This window comes from Durio zibethinus, chromosome 17, assembly GCF_047325235.1.
Source record: "Durio zibethinus cultivar Kanyao isolate XHJ-2024 chromosome 17, ASM4732523v1, whole genome shotgun sequence".
NCBI lineage: Eukaryota > Viridiplantae > Streptophyta > Magnoliopsida > Malvales > Malvaceae > Durio > Durio zibethinus.
The window spans coordinates 24,478,493-24,494,659 of record NC_143178.1 but is presented as its reverse complement, the minus strand read 5'-3'; the positions used below and the strand labels follow the sequence as shown (position 1 = coordinate 24,494,659).

At 30.1% G+C, this 16,167-nt stretch overlaps 1 protein-coding gene across 15 annotated transcripts; it reads right to left on the bottom strand.

The window, feature by feature from the left end:
• Window positions 1-1,021: 1,021 nt before the first annotated feature.
• LOC111285110 (protein MICRORCHIDIA 7-like) lies at window positions 1,022-11,765 on the bottom strand. Of its 15 annotated transcripts, none has more exons than XR_016329398.1 (21): window positions 10,975-11,738; window positions 10,346-10,420; window positions 10,185-10,219; window positions 10,024-10,099; window positions 9,514-9,606; window positions 9,333-9,417; window positions 8,235-8,310; window positions 6,527-6,655; window positions 6,060-6,158; window positions 5,854-5,955; window positions 4,975-5,136; window positions 4,726-4,872; window positions 4,185-4,236; window positions 4,000-4,111; window positions 3,796-3,869; window positions 3,350-3,726; window positions 2,688-2,782; window positions 2,518-2,605; window positions 2,136-2,258; window positions 1,800-1,963; window positions 1,022-1,527 (listed from the first exon to the last, which is right to left on the bottom strand). XR_016329398.1 is itself a non-coding variant. In XM_089746712.1 (21 exons), the coding sequence occupies exons 1-20, from the start codon at window positions 11,429-11,431 to the stop codon at window positions 1,833-1,835; spliced, it is 2,496 nt and encodes an 831-aa protein (XP_089602838.1). In that variant the 5' UTR covers window positions 11,432-11,765; the 3' UTR covers window positions 1,022-1,527; window positions 1,800-1,832. The 15 variants fall into 15 exon arrangements, 6 of the variants coding, with proteins under 6 accessions (XP_089602838.1, XP_089602839.1, XP_022730104.2 ...); XR_002689679.2 differs by having other exon boundaries at window positions 4,777-4,872; XM_089746712.1 differs by having other exon boundaries at window positions 1,800-1,922; window positions 4,777-4,872; window positions 10,975-11,765.
• Window positions 11,766-16,167: the final 4,402 nt, after the last annotated feature.

Genomic DNA, 16,167 nt, shown 5'->3' with positions numbered 1-16,167 from the left:
TTTTTGATATCTATAAACGTCGAGAATCGAGCTGAGACTGGGGAAGAAGGAAGAAAGGAACGGGGGCAAAGGCAAAATGAGAACAGTGGGTGATTATAATTTATAAATTTTTCTTTTTTTTTTTGGGCTTAACCATGGTTAGCAGTGCACGTGGCGCGTTGAAATCAAAATGATAATGAAAAGTTTGATTAGATCAGAGCGTTGTGTGCGGGGGGGTGGGGTCAGTGGACAAAGTCACGTGCGGCCAAACACTGAATTTATTATTTTTTACATTTCAAGGAGAAGAGAATCTTTTATTCGGATTAGGAGATTCATGACACGCGCAATTTAGAAGAAATTAAATATGAAGTTTTATGTATTTATATTAGGTAAAATATTAAATTTTTTATAAAAATTATGTCTTATAATTTATATTAATAAAAAATAAAAAATATATTTTTTAATTTTATTAAATTTATATATAATTATTATTTAAGTTTTAAATCATATTATATTTTATTTTTATTTATTATATTTGTATTACATTATTATTTTAAATTATTAAATTTATAAAAAACTAATAATCATATAAAAGTATATTAAAAAATTATTTCTATATAAAGATAGAGCAAGAGAATTTGCTTTTTTTCAAATATATTAATTAAACAAAGAACAAAAATTCATTTTTGCCTTTTTGGCATTTTTGACTGATTGGTTGGTTACGGTTGGCTTTCATTGAGGGTAAGGTAACAATCAATTGGAAATTAAAGGAATAAAAAAATCAAAGGATGTTATGTTTCCCCAAAAATGTCAACTTCTTTGTCCATACTTCCCAATAAGGTTGATTTTATACCCATGCTGGCACATTTTCACCCATTAAATGATCTAGATGCTTTTGTTTTTATTAATTTCTTGGTTTAGTCTAAATTCTCTTATGAAGATTTTTTTTTTTAATATGCATGTTCATAGATTATAATGCAAAGGCATAAACAATTTTTTTTCTAATAATGGTGTAAATATTATGAATTTGTAGACAATAAAATGGCATCATCAAAAAAGGGTAAGGAGATGGTCCAATTAGACACAAACATGTTGACAAAAATCAATGATGAAGGGTTGATGTTTGATGATACACGAGAAAGGAAAGAAAGAGATCAAAACACAAATTGGGTAAGAGATGATTGAAAGGCCATACGATTTGAGTGGATTTCCAAAATTATATTTTATGGGGACCAGGAATGAAAGAACAGGTGAAGAGAAAGTTGAGACAAAGAAAAGGCGGGGAGAAAGTGAGTTTTTGTAGCAGTCCCTAGAAAAAGAGAGGGCTTCCTATGCTTTTCCATGATTTGGGGTCTTTATCAATTGTCCACAAAATTTGGCTGTCAAGGTGAGTGATGTCCTGGAGCTTGCTTGGACACCAAAAAAACACATTGATTGAAACATCCAGTGGACAGAGAAAAAGTGAGAGCCTGCCACTAGATGCGAACATCCTGTCGCTGCTGCTGCTGCTCTGTTGGCCTTCGCCTTTAACCATGCGTCCTTCATACACTGCAGGGTCGAAAGTGATGAAGAACTTAAACAAATAAAATAAAAAAAACAAATTTGCAATCTATCCAAAAATTCTGAGCCGATATGTGGAATGACACCAATTAAATTGAAGAATTAATCACATCCACCAAGAGGACGAGTCACTAGCACTAACTAAAGCATGTACAATGATTCTACATTTCTACTCATGTCAGTGAGGTGAGAATATGGAGCTGTCCGAAGCCAGAGTCATAAAAAGAAATGTTGTTAATCCGAATTGATCCGAACATTACCAAAAGAGAGTGCCTCGCTACCAAAAATGAACGCTATCGACGTTCATGCTTGAGGTTGACAGGTTTCATCTTCTCCAGCAACTTAACTTTGTCAAGCAATTCTTGGATGGTATTAGATGCATCCTACAATGCCAACAATTCTCAATATTGATGAGTTGCCCCATCTGGGGAAAATCGAAAACGCAATCAGATAGAAAACAGATCCAAAATGTAAAGATTAATGCATTTCTGGAGTAAATTTTAGAAAGAAAATTGGATGAGAGGAAGAAAGCTTAAACTGAGAAAATACATGCAAGAAATGCAATAACATTAGAAAGTGGGTGGAAAGAATATAACCTTTAGCTTCTTTCTCAAGTTCTCTTCCTCCTTGTCTCTCCTTTCCCTCTCTTCGGAGAATATGTTAATGAGACTTTCTTGTTCAATGTTCAATTGCTCGATTTTTTTCTGTGCCGCTGTTAGCTAATTAAATGATACAAAAAAAAAAATAAAAATCAGTGTAACATCTCAGCAAATCAGCCAAAATAAGTTTTATCAGCAGCATTCTGAAGAGGCATTGACATCAAGATATAACTCTCACAATTTACTAATGCATGTATACATGCTACCTCACAGCATTAATATAAGCAAACTATCAAGTACATTACAAACTATGGTATTGTCATTTATATTCCTATTATTCCTTACATTTACTTAAGCTAGTTGGAGAAAGGGAGCATACCTCAATTTCAAGTGATGTACACCAGTTTCTTTCTTGCTGCAAATCATTAAGCAATTTACTTTGACGCTCTCCCTCATATTTCTCTAATCTACAAAAAGAATAGGATCTTTTAGATTAAAGCCGAGTCATAGCAAAACCTATAAAGCCTAATAGATATGTTCTAAAAACACCTTTCTTTTAATTCAGAATTTTCCAGCTTCAACTGCTCCAGAATATGTAAATTGGTCTCTGAAAGGGAAGGCTCACCATCATTGAGACGATGCTCCTGCCAGTCAAACAGAAGTGATTATTAAAAATACATACACAAAACGATATAGAAAGATCATTTTGTGGATAAGAAACCACAACACAAAAACAACATGCCTGCATGCATGTATATATGAAAGAAGAGGGTTGCGGGAGAGAGGCAACTTATTAATGAGTTCCAACCAAAAATGAGTTATGTCTATGATTTACAATTAATTACTTATCAATGCCAAGGGCTAAAGGCTAAACGCCATAATATTTGAAAACAGCACAGCAAAACAAGCACCCATTTAACAACCCATAAGTAATTATATTTCCCAAGCATCTACTTGCTCCACTGAACTAATTAAGAAGGCCATTTTCCAGGGCAGCAGAATCCAATACAGCTTTATTTTTTTTATGAAATTTGAAAAATCACCATCAACCAACCCCAAAAGGCTGGAGTTAAAAGTGGTGAAAAAGTAACTTATGCAATGAGGTGAAAAATAAAATGCAAATGGGAAATATAAGATTCATCACATTCTTTAACCAAGTAATGATACAAAACAAAAACACGAACTAAAGATAAGCAAAGCATAAAAATAACCTTTGACTTTGAACGAGAAACACTCTTTGCACCACTGCCATTAGTTTGTCTGTCAGGCAAAACCTCTAACAAATCATCACTGACATCCTCTGCAGAATGAGTTGATGGTTCAAATAAGCTTGATCTTTTTCCAGATTTTGTGGTGAACTTTGTTCTGCTGTCTATCGGTGCCTTTTTCCCAGAAACACCCTTGCTAAACACATGTCCATTCCCTTCTTCACCATCCACTGCTTTTGGAAACTCCTGACATTCTTTTCCTCTTTTTTTCAAATTTGAGGGTGAATACAACTTGTCTGAGTCCGAAGAGAGTCTCTTGCTGCTGGAACTACTCTTATTCGACCGTGTAGATTGTTGTGGATCATGATCAGGAGAATTATCTGCAGGATCAAAAAGTATGTGAGAGATTAATAGAGCAAATAACTGAAATAAGAGATCAAGTGGCATACCTCTGCCTAAAGACTGATTTATATTTTTCATATTACGCCGTGGAGCATAGCCAATTCTATGACAATTGGTGGACCTAAAATGAAGCAATGAAAAGACATTAGAAATGAGTTAATAAAGGAAACAACTCCTTGGATCTAAAAGCATCAGTTAAAAGCAAAAATAACATTGTTGTCAACAGAATTGACTAGAATAGAACAACAAACCAATAAGCTTTTTGCATTTGAACTAGTCGTGCTTCAAGCCTTGCAAGAACTGTTGTACGCTCAAAACCCTGCTTATCATGAGCTGGCTCAACAAAATTGGCCTCCAAAACACCTGTCACAAGAATGAAGTGCATTAGAACGTAAACCAGTAAACTAACCAGGAGTCTAAAATGCTGAAAAATTACCTATAACCCCACGACCATCACTCCCAGCAGCATTCCAAACCCTCCAAAAAGGCTGGAGAAGTGGGTTAAAGAAGGCATTAGGCAAGATCATTGTATGAAGAAAATATATTGATGGTAAATCTGACTACTATGTTAGATCAAGTGCAAAAGATGCTCTCATCAAATGTGCTATTTAAAATATAAGTGAAACGAACAGTAGGCAAAAATTACTGTTTTTGACGCAAAACTAACAAACCTCAAACTGTATCAAAGAAAAACAAGCCAACAAAGGAGAGAAATGTAATCTCCAATGAAGAAAGAACTTCAAGTTTCAATACATTGAAAGCAAAACATATATGCCTCTGGCTGTATCATAAACAACTAGTCAACTCACAAAAGAAAAAAAGGCAATATCCTATCAAGTAATTATTCCAATATAAGCAGAGTGGAATAAAAGCATCACAAATTAACCTGCCAGAAAAAATTAGTAAGTTTTTTTTTCTTGAAATCAAGTCAAACATGCTGCAAATTAGAAATGAGCAAACTTCAGAAAAAGGAATACGTAATGGCAATCCTTGTGACATTTTGTGTTCAAAGCAAATATAAAGCAAACCTTGATGAGTCGGTTTTTGTGATAAACATTGAAACCCTGAACATCAATGTGATATTTGGCATCTTTCACAAAACCAATGGTCACCAAAGCAGCCAGCTGATGACAAAAATGCAAGAAACCAGCATTAGACAAGCATATAGGGAAGTAAATAGAAGATTAAAATAATACTTTAAAATAATACTATTTAGTATTTATTACATTCAAATCCTTAGGGGCCCCCTCTGCACTGGGATTTGGTCGATATGTTATCATCTCAGTGAGCATCATATCATTAACTATGTTGTGGTGCTCAATATCTTTCCCACGTAAAATGATTCTGAAGTTATGAGGAAGTCTCAAATAAAGTATTGATGTATAACTCTGCAGAATGAACACAGAAAACAAACTAAAACTCAAAAAATATAAGCAAAAAAATAAAGTGCTAATTCAAGCTAATCATGACATCAGTACAAAGCAAGTAAAGCATCCAAATTTTTAGATATCTTCCACATTTTTGAACCAAGAAACAACTATCGGCAGGTTTAGTTTTAAAAAATGTTTCCAATTTTCCATCTCTGCTTTTTTCTTTATATATGATTAAATATATACCTAAACTTTGAAATCAGTGTTTTCTAATTTCTAGAATATCAGACAAATATTTGAAATTGTTCAAGTTTCCTATAAAGATAGAAAACAAGGGCTTCCAAATTTAGTTTTTTATATTGTTGACAGATCATATTTAGAGTAAAAGTGACAATGGGAAATGAAAAACATTTTCCACAACAAAACAAGCCCTAAACTTCTGATCCAAATGAAGTAATAATCCTTTTGGAATTTACCCCTTACTCTGTTCAAGTTGAGTTGTTATGTTAATCATCATTCTAATTTCCTTCAGTTTCTCCCTCCTGTCATTCACTTTATATCTCAACATAGTAATGTACATTTTCCTTTCCATTGATAACAGTTAAAAGTTAAATTTGGATATGGCTGTATAAACATCTAACTCAACAGCTAAGGCATCATAAAACACATCTAGCCATTATAATGGGTAAAAATCATAATTTCTGCTACGAAAAACAGTAAAATGATGTTAGTCACCCTCAATGAATGTCTATATGTCAGAAAGTGTCTTGAGTTTGGAAACTCTTTGGCCATTTGTATATTCTTCTCATCACGGTTAACACCTCTGAGTTGGATATCCTGCCAAGAATAATTCACCACAAAATTTAACATCACAAATACATTCTATTCTGTTCACATTTAAAATTTTTAATAGTAAAAAAAATCCAGGATCTGAGACATACATGTGGATCGGCATGAAAATCAAGTTCCAATAGCCCTTGGTCATCCTCCCAGAGATTATATATAATAATTCGCGTACCATGATTTTTCATCAAATTGAACTACAAGCAGGAAAATGAAACTTTTTACCACAATCAAACAATAGAATAGCTGTTGGCCAAAAAAAACAAGAATAGCAGAGAGCATAACGAAGATTTAAGATTAACAGACAAGTACCAAATTGGTAACTTATAAACAATAGACAAAGAGATGATAACACTAGGGGAAAACACTGATAACAGTGCAAACCAAAGAGAAGATTGATCAGATATGAGCCAACAAATTTCCAAGCACCCATTCAACACTCATCCTTCTACTAAATCAAATTGTGCTCATTTTATTTCGCTCATCAAAACTAATTTTTAACTCAGAAAAGCAACATTTTGGATCAAAACTGGAAATAAAGTTGTGAAAGGAGAGCCAGAATTACCTGATTAAGAAGGTCTGCTTCACTAGAAAACGGAGACCACCGTACCATAATTTCCATATTCCTATCCCAATCACTGACAGTAGATCGCATCATCTTGCTCCATTCTTTTTGTTTCCATTCATAATCTAACTGTTCATTTCAATCCACATAATGATTAGAGGGCACAACCAGTGCATAGTTTCCGTAGTACCTTACCAACTATAAGCACATAACAAACTAAGCAACTCAGAAATATGATAAAAAGTTGATCCCTCAAACTATCCCTTTTCCCTTTTTATCCGGAAGTAAATGATGATTCAAATCATAGCCTGAATTAGGCAAAAGAACAGCAGAAAATTCTTGGCTTAAGCACAGATTATTTTATTTTTAGTTTTATGCAAGCCATTCATAGGATCAACACCATAAATTAACATCCTCCACAGTGAGGAATGGATGATTGAGAAAATCACAGATTAATCCAAAAGTATGGAGTAGAATGGATTGGTAATTATCACTTAAGGCAAAGGGAAGAAAGAAATAATGTCTAGAACATAAGCAAATTGAATAAAAAAGTTATAACTGAGAGAACCTATGAAAATAAAATGCTTAGGGGGCAAAGGATAGAATAAAAGAAGACCAAAGACAAATATTAACACTCTCAAGCTTGCATGTTGATGAAACCACAAGATGCATCAAAGAAATAAGTCCAAATTTTATTTCATTGAACCTATATCCACTTGGCTATAAACCTATCAGGGACGGATTTACATATAAGATTGTGGGGGCAGCTGCCCCCACTGAGATACTAAAATGCTTTAGATTTATTATGGAAAAATCTCACAAAGTTTAAAAATTTCAAACTTTGCCCCCATTAAAATTTTTTTTTATCATAGTTGCCCCATTAAATTGAGAATCATGAAAGAAAACTTTTTATTGTTTATTTAGTAATTGAATATTTATACTTTGGGTGATAAGCAATTTTATTATAATATATACATTAATTTTGAAGAAAAACAAATAAAAAATTTTTACCATTTATGTAGATAACATATAAAGTGTGAATTAATAAGAATAAAAAATAAAAAAAGATCTTTAACTAACATAGATTTGTAAGTCTTCACTCTTGTTTTCATTGTATATAAAATAATATATATTATTTTCATTGTATATGAGAAAATAAACATTTGTTATTCTTCAAATTATAATGAATAAGAAATTAAAGTAAATATTTCATATTTATATCTATATTTAAGAATTCTATAAGTAAAATTTTCTTAAATAAATATATATACATATTTATGTGTCTGTATATGTAGGTGGGAAAAATTTTATTAAATAAATATGTATACATATTTATATAAGTCTGTGTCTGCAGGAGCTTGTGTCAAAAGATGATTTATCTATGGTATAATAATGTTTAGGCTATATTCGTCCATAACCATGTAGTTAATTTTACGTATGCAGATCTATGACATAAAAAATTGTATTTTATAAAAAAAATTGTTATACATGTTAATTTGTTTAGAATTTTTTATATTAATTTGTCTTTCAATGAAAATTTTAATAAATTGAGTTAAAATATTTGCCCCCACTGATTAAAAATCCTGGATCCATCCCTGAAACGTATACATATAGCAATTATGTTTCATGTTTGCAGGCCCCATTCCAAATAAAATGATGGTACTACCGGTATAATCACACAGAAATACAAAGTTCTAGTTGACATTACCATGGGTACCACAATGTCTTCCTTTCCTGTGCTTGTCAAAAACGTGTACGACAGCAATCCAATGCTCTGTGTGGGGCTAAAAACAAAACCAGATAATATTATTACTTTTTGGAGCAGCAAAAACAAAAAGAAGAAAAGGTAGCTCAAAGAGGATGCAGAAGACTTCTTTAGCTATGTCAAAAAAAAAAAAAAAAAAACAAAAACAAAAGCATAAAATAGAGTAAAGATAGTAAATATACATGGAGACCAAACACATGCACACACAAAGATTTGAAAATTTTTTCTCAACATCAGCTTTTCTAAGATTTAGAAACCTATTCCCGATCAATAGACTTGTTTGACAATGCACCATCACAGACAACAGGGAGAGGGAGTTGTTAGGGATGAAGACTATTACCCAAACCAAGTCTCAGCAAGCAAAATGTTCAGCAATTGAAACCAACTTGATAACAATTTTCCAAGAAGATGACACTTTGCCAGTTTGCAGACGATGTTCTATTCACAGTAAATAAACAAAAAAACAACAGATTGCCATTTCCTAACCCTTTTTTTTTTTGGGCAGGAATTCGGGAGTGTTTGAGGAGGAGGTGTAAACTGAAATATATATATATATATATATTTGTCATTCTTCTTTCAATATATAACATTATAAATATATTATATTTGGGAAAACATGAATAGAAAATCTTACAACAACTGAAACTAACTCCTATGTGTATATTAACAAGGATGAAATGCAATTTCAATGTGTATTCAACTTTAGCCATTACGTATTTCCTTCTAGAATATCAAAATATCCATAGAGCAATACCTATTTGCCCACTAAACACACCTAATCCACAGAACATTAACCACTAGCACCTTCGACTAAGAAATGTCGATGAACCAAAAGTCCAACCACTTTGTTTGATCTACCATACAACATTCTCAAGTAAACACAATACACATTTACTTAAGCAACATGAACACTGCAAAAAACAACTTTTTTACCAAGCAATCCAACGACAATAAACATTTACTTGGCACTGCAGGACACTCAATCATAAACAATTGAATAAAGATTATTCTAGCCCAAAAAAAGAATTAAGAATCACTAACCACTTTCCATCTTTTCCACAACACCGAGAAAACACAATAACATCTGCGCCAAGCCTCATGGTACTAGTCTTGAATCCGTTGCCATCTGTAGAAAATGGATACGAGTATAAAAGTGCTATGTGGAAGACAACTAAGCAGCTATAAAGTATCTTTTGTCCAAAGAGAAGAAATTACTAAATACATTGTCCAATGGTGTTTGCTACTTTGCTTTTTGCAGAATATCCAAGGGACATGCACCGACGCATTTTATCAGGATCCATCCCCCCACCATTATCTGCAATGAAATTCCATAAACATCCAAAATTTGTCATGTTATCAACACAACAATGAAAAACTTGGTTCATTGAAACCCATAGAGAAATGTAATAATTATTGTCAGTAAAACATCATTAAAAGGGTGAAGAAACTAGTTATACAAAAATAACTATTTTCACTAGCAGCTTCACACATGTAGAAATAAGCAAACTCAAAACAAAGAATGTATATATTCACTTGTCTAGCCCATCCTCGGTATAATGTTCACTCTCTACCTCATGGTTGAACCCATTAAAATGCAGAAAGAGATGGCAGGTCAGTTGAGGATTATGAAGCCAAAATAATATGCATCAGTAAGAACAGGGGAATAATGAACAATGGACACAAGCAAGAATAACCATAACAAACAATATATATATGAAATATAGTGAAATACCTTCAATTAGTAACATTTTACTAATGTCCTTACTTTTAAGCATGTCTATATTAACATATGTAGCTCCATTACAGACCTGAAATCAGAAAATGAAGAAAATTGCAGAATTGGAAATAGAAAAGCAAATCTTACACAATTGAAAAGGAAGTGGCATCAAGTACCTCGTCCAAAGAGTTGTCCAGAAGTTCCGCAAAAGCTGCAGAAGTAAAATTAATAAATGTAGCCAAAAGAACAACTTCAACAAGAGAAAAAGACTCTATTCTTCTAGCCATAATAGCTCAAATGCATAGAAAAGAAACATATATAGGTTAGACAACTCTACCTCCAAGAGCCCATTTATGACTCGTTGCATTGGAATGTAGAAATTTTGGATGAACCCTGACATGATCCATCCCACCTACAAGTCAAATGAAATACAGGGCAGCAACATTGAACAACATCAATAAATTAAGAAAAAACAGAGCTTAAAAAGTTAATAGTTTACGATCCACATGATTAAATTAATAATTTAAATTTCCAATAAATAATAAAAAATAAGCAAGGAAAAAAAAACAGAGTGCCAGGAATATAGGTAAAGCATTTTTCCTCAAGCAATGCAAAATTGCAAATGCAGAGAACTCACTGACTAAAACTTTGCTCAAAACTCACAAATTCTCATGTTCCAATGTCATGTAAAATATTGAAATTCGTGTATTCAAACAAAACATGATAATTGCATATCACAATTCTCTACAAAAAAATATAAAATACATTTTTTTTTGTTAAACCCATATATAACTCGTTAAAATTTTAAACTGTGTCCCTTGTCTTTTTTTCGTATTCATATCGAATTCATATTCTGCTAATTCATATTGTGCTAGTGTCGTTTCACTTTTTTAGATTACCAGGTCTAATTTTTGTTTCACAACATATATTAACTTACAATATAATATTATTAATTGACAATAATACCTGAAGATAATTCCCAATCACTTGATGGAGCTCCATCATAATCTCCAGCCTTCCAAAACTGCTTGCAAAGAACACCCGAACTCAAATTCCTGCTTGCCGCCTGTTCCAGCGGTCCCATCGTCGGAGGAACCTCCGCAACCGCCATATTAGAGGCCAACGGACGAGGAACCCGATCATCCGGTGGTAAAGGAGCCAAAAACCCCAGCGGTAGCACAAAACCAACGTCATTCACCTTCCTCTTCTTCGAAGCCCTACCTTCAGGTCCTTCCCCTCCTTCAACGGCGCTGTTAGCATTATCATTCTCGTCCAAATCGTCTGAGTCATCGCTCGAATCCGAGTCGCTGCTACTGCTGCTGAGCTCGATTACCGGACCAGGCTTTTCCGGTACTACACCGTTTAGTTTCCGTCCTTCTGCGGTTAACGTTTCCATAATCTCCTGCTTCACGCGAACGTCCATTGATTGGCCGCCAAATCAAAAACAACCGAAATTCTAAAAATATATATAATAATCAAATAAAAAGGAAAAAAAATAAAATTTATGAGATTCTTGGCTAAGCCGCTTTTGCATGCGAAATTTGAAAAGGTTAAAGAAAAAAAGGAGAAGCATATTATGGAGAATACGAAAAGGAAAGTTGGTATTGGCCCTTGGGATTGAACGAATCGAAACAGCCGAAGGGGAAATTTCAGTTCTCAAAGTCGGTGATGGTGATGGTGATGGTGATGGAAGCTTTTTCTTTTGACCCGGGTTTTATTGGATTTTGAGTAGAGCCGAAGTCGAAGCGACGCGTATAAATTTTAGTATTATCTTTTGAATTGGTTTTTATTGGAGGGGAGCCGAGGCCAAAGCCACGCGATTAAATTTTAGTATTATCTTTTGAACTGGTTTTTATCGGAGTGGAGCCGAAGCCTAAGCCACACGAATGAGCTTTTATTATCTTATGAATTGGTTTTTATTGCAGTGGAGCCGAAGCCAAAGCCACTCGATTCACTTTTTTACCATGCTACGGTAATTAATTAAAGACCATTAAATAGGTCCAATAAATTTAATTAAAAAATATTTTTATGTAACAAAAAATAAACTAATAAAGATAAATTAATCTTTTATTTTTCTTGAAAATATAATTTGAAATCACTTCTTAAACTTTTTTTAAAAATTGATAATTTTGCCTATTTGTATATTTTAAATTTTAATGTTACTTTTATTTTTTTCTCTTTTATATTTTAGATATATATTATTTTTTCCTTCTAATATTTGTTTCAATGGTAAAATTATTTATTATTTCACCCAGATAGTGGGTGTGGTAAGAACTAATTTATAGTAATATCATTTTTTTAAATGAATTTTTATATAAAACATGTTATCAGAAAGTTTTAAAAAATAAAAGAAATTTGATCTTTTATTTTTTTTAAACTAGTCATATGCATACCCACTATTTTTCTATATTGGGATAAAAAATGAAGCAACTTGAACTCTTAACCTAAAAATAATTTAATATTTTAATTAATTATATTAACCATTTGAATTAAAATTTGAAATTCACACATACCTATTATTATTTGAGTTAAATAAATTATAAATTTTTATTATTAAACTAAATATTTAAAGAATAAAATAAAAAATATTATAATTGTCAAAATGTAGAAGAGAGAAAATGATGAATAACTATAAGTACAATTTTTTTATGTTAGAGACAAAATAAAAAGATGTGTGTTTTAAAATTTTGATTCATTTTATACTTTCAAACAATAAAAATAACAGTAACAACAATAACAACAACAACAACAACAACATAATAATAATAATAATAATAATAATGTTATTATTATTATTATAGGATTGAAGGCCATAAGTATCATCTTTTATCAAAGAATTTGATTTGGAGATTTTGGTACAGAATATAAAAAGAATCAAAGCTTTTAATATCATTTTTATAATATTTTTCATCGAATCAACTTCTAAATTAAAGAATATATCTAACCATTTACTAAGAATCATAAATGTTATAATGTTTAAATTTGAAAATATATTCATTAGACACAAAAAATATGAAGTTGTCACCAAATTTTTTTTATATTTAAGTGTGATTGATCATCTGTATGAATTTATTTTTTTTTAAACTATCGTAAGTTTAACTAAAGGTTTCTAACACAATAGATTCTGATCTATATCAACATAATTAAATTTGGAAGTTAGTTATATGCAACGAAAGTACTAATAGCCCATTAATACCAGATTAATCATATATTATCTTACTTAAGTCTTAATTCAAATAATTTTATATTATGCAAATCATGCAAAATTATACCAATAGCATGCAAATATATAAAAATCATATCATACCAGGATATTATACAATAAATATCAAATCATGCAGCAATCATACCAAAATATCATAATAAATCAAAAAATAAATATGCAAAAATATCATGCAAATAAATAATAAATCAAATATATTAATAATCATACAAATAATAAATAATCATGTAATTAATAAATAATGCAAATATATTAATAATCATGCAATTAATATTATACAAATAATAAATCATGCAATTAATAAATCACACAAATAAAATATTAAGTAATCACACAAATAATCAAACTCATACAAAAATATATATTATTCGTGCAAAAAATACAATTAAATCGAATTTATGTAAACATAAATACCATGCAAAAAACTAAATTCATCATGCAAATAAATTATAAAATCTTATCAAATTTCTTTTTCTTCATCATTTTAATTCAATCACATAATTAAAAATAAGAACATAATAAAAGATAATAAAATAGAAAACAACAAAAAAATAAAAGCAAAAAAAAAAACTAGAAAATGAAATAAAAATCTAAATCTAAAATAAAAGGAAAAAGAAAGGAAGAAACATTGAGATTGAGTTATCATGCAAGTCGGAACGAAGGTTGGTGGGTTAAAAAATGAATTTACCCTTATTAAAAAGGCTTCATTTTGATGCTCTTATAAAAGCCAAAAAGTTAGTTTTTTTCTTTTAGATTTTTAATTTTTTTCTCTCTCTAGCTTCAAATTCTCTCTTATTTCTTTCTAGCTTTTTTGGATTTCAACTAAAAATTTAGATTTCAGCTACCAAAAAACACAAGCCTGGTCAAAAATTCAAATAATCTCAAAACCTGAGAAACTAGCCACGTGAATTCCCTTTAGCTGCTATATACCTTACCAAAAAACTAAAATCTTACCAAAAATTTTGAACAAAATCAAAAAAAATTTCAAAATTCAAACTTAAACCCAAAAATTTAAACCAAACTCCATAAACTTAAACCTAAAATTAAAAAAAAAAAAAAAAAACCCAAAATATCGAAACAATCCCAGAATCAAAACCAACTCCCCATAAATTTCCACAATTACAAAAAAAAACCCATAATCAAACTTTTAGAACCAAAACTATTAAAAAAAAAACCAAAATTCTATAACTAATATCAAAACTTAAAAAGTTTTAAATGCTCTAATTGCTAGAATTTGCTTATTGCTTTTTGCTTTCTGTGTATGCTTAATGCTTATTCCCTTGTTTTTACAGATTAAAGATCTTTATATAAGAATTCATCTTCTTTGAATTTGAGAAAAATCTAAGTCATACTGAATCTAGGAAAAATTTATTAAAATTCTCTTTCTTATGATTTTTTTTAATGAATTATGGTCAAGTTTTCCATATATTATTAATCAATAAATTCAAAATATGAAATTGAATCTGAGACCCAAAATCGAATCCAAAATTTTCGTGTTTTACAAAATTACACTTTTTTGTTCTTTTTTTTTTTTACTTTGATTTGATTTTTTGACTTTGATCCATTAACTTTTGACAAAAAGAATAAAAAACAAAAATAAAAATTAAACTAAACTAAATTAAAAAAACTCATATATAATTAGGTCTTTTAGTTTTTTTTTTCCTAAAATTTTTCAATTGAGACCTAATTTATAATCAAAGGCCCATTTTGATACCGAAAAATTTTTTGAACAAAATGAGATATCTACAATAGATTTTGATAATATTTAATGCATAAGATGATAGATAAGATATAATTATAATTATCTTATTCCATATTTGGTTTGCTTTTAATGGGAGGGATTAGATTCTAAGTATAATTAATCATCCTCTTAACATAAAATGATTCAATCATTTCAAAATGAAGAGAATCATTTTTAATCTATAGAATTAAACTTACATATCTTATATATCCTTAAAAATTATCAATAAATTTAAATTTATAAACTTTGAAGAAAGGTAATTTTGATCAATAAATAAAATTATCCTATCCTAATTTTTACATATATCAAATACAAAATATGATGATATTATTTAATTTAATATTATTTATAATATTATCTTATCTTATCATATTGTAATCTTATATACCAAAAATACTATTTATGTACAATTTATATATATTATGCTATTACTCATGCATTTAAAGATATGTATGTAGGCTAATAATTTTGTGTGATTTATCGACTATTAATATGATACAATAAAAAATTTAAGCATACAAATTGCATGAATTAAAACATTCACATAGCCTATAAGAACTTAATAAATAAATAAATAAAGCATGATTGAATAATGTAAAAAATGACCAAAATGCCATAATCTATATGTCATGCTAATTATGAAAAGGCCCTTATGACATATTTATGATAAAAAAATGCATAATTTTAAATGTCATAATTGAAATGGTATACTAAAACATAGTAATATATATAAGTATTCAAATATGAAGAATTTGAGTTAAAATAAAATTCTTTCATGATAAAATCCTACTAACAATAAAGTACTAACTATATGAAATACATAATAACATACCTTTGATTTAGACATCATAACATTTATATACGATGCATGGTAAAAGTCATAATTGCATAAAAACTCTATATGTTTAAAGTTCTAATTGCATACAAGTTTTATAAGTCTAGAGTCATATTTGAATTGAAACTCTATATGATACAGTTTTATATGCATAAAAATATTATATATCAAGGTTCAAGTTGAACCAAAACTTCATTTGTCAAGAGTTATAGATGAATGCAAAATTTGTATGTCAAGAGTTTTAGATGAATGCAAAAGTTGTATGGCAAGGAAGAGGTTTTAGGATCCTAAAATCTTAGGTTTAAGTCCCAATGTGTGTGGATTTGATTGTTTAGTTATTATCTAATTTGTTATTAATTA

What these genes read in the sequence shown, in the direction of transcription:
- LOC111285110 (XM_089746710.1), bottom strand. Translation starts at nt 11,431, where the DNA reads ATGGACGTTCGCGTGAAGCAGGAGATTATGGAAACGTTAACCGCAGAA. An exon ending in TGATGGTCGTGGGGTTATAG is followed by an intron (nt 4,112 to 4,184) that starts GTAATTTTTCAG and finishes TTCTTGTGACAG; the next exon opens with GTGTTTTGGAGGCCAATTTT. An exon ending in GTACATCACTTGAAATTGAG is followed by an intron (nt 2,259 to 2,517) that starts GTATGCTCCCTT and finishes TCATTTAATTAG; the next exon opens with CTAACAGCGGCACAGAAAAA.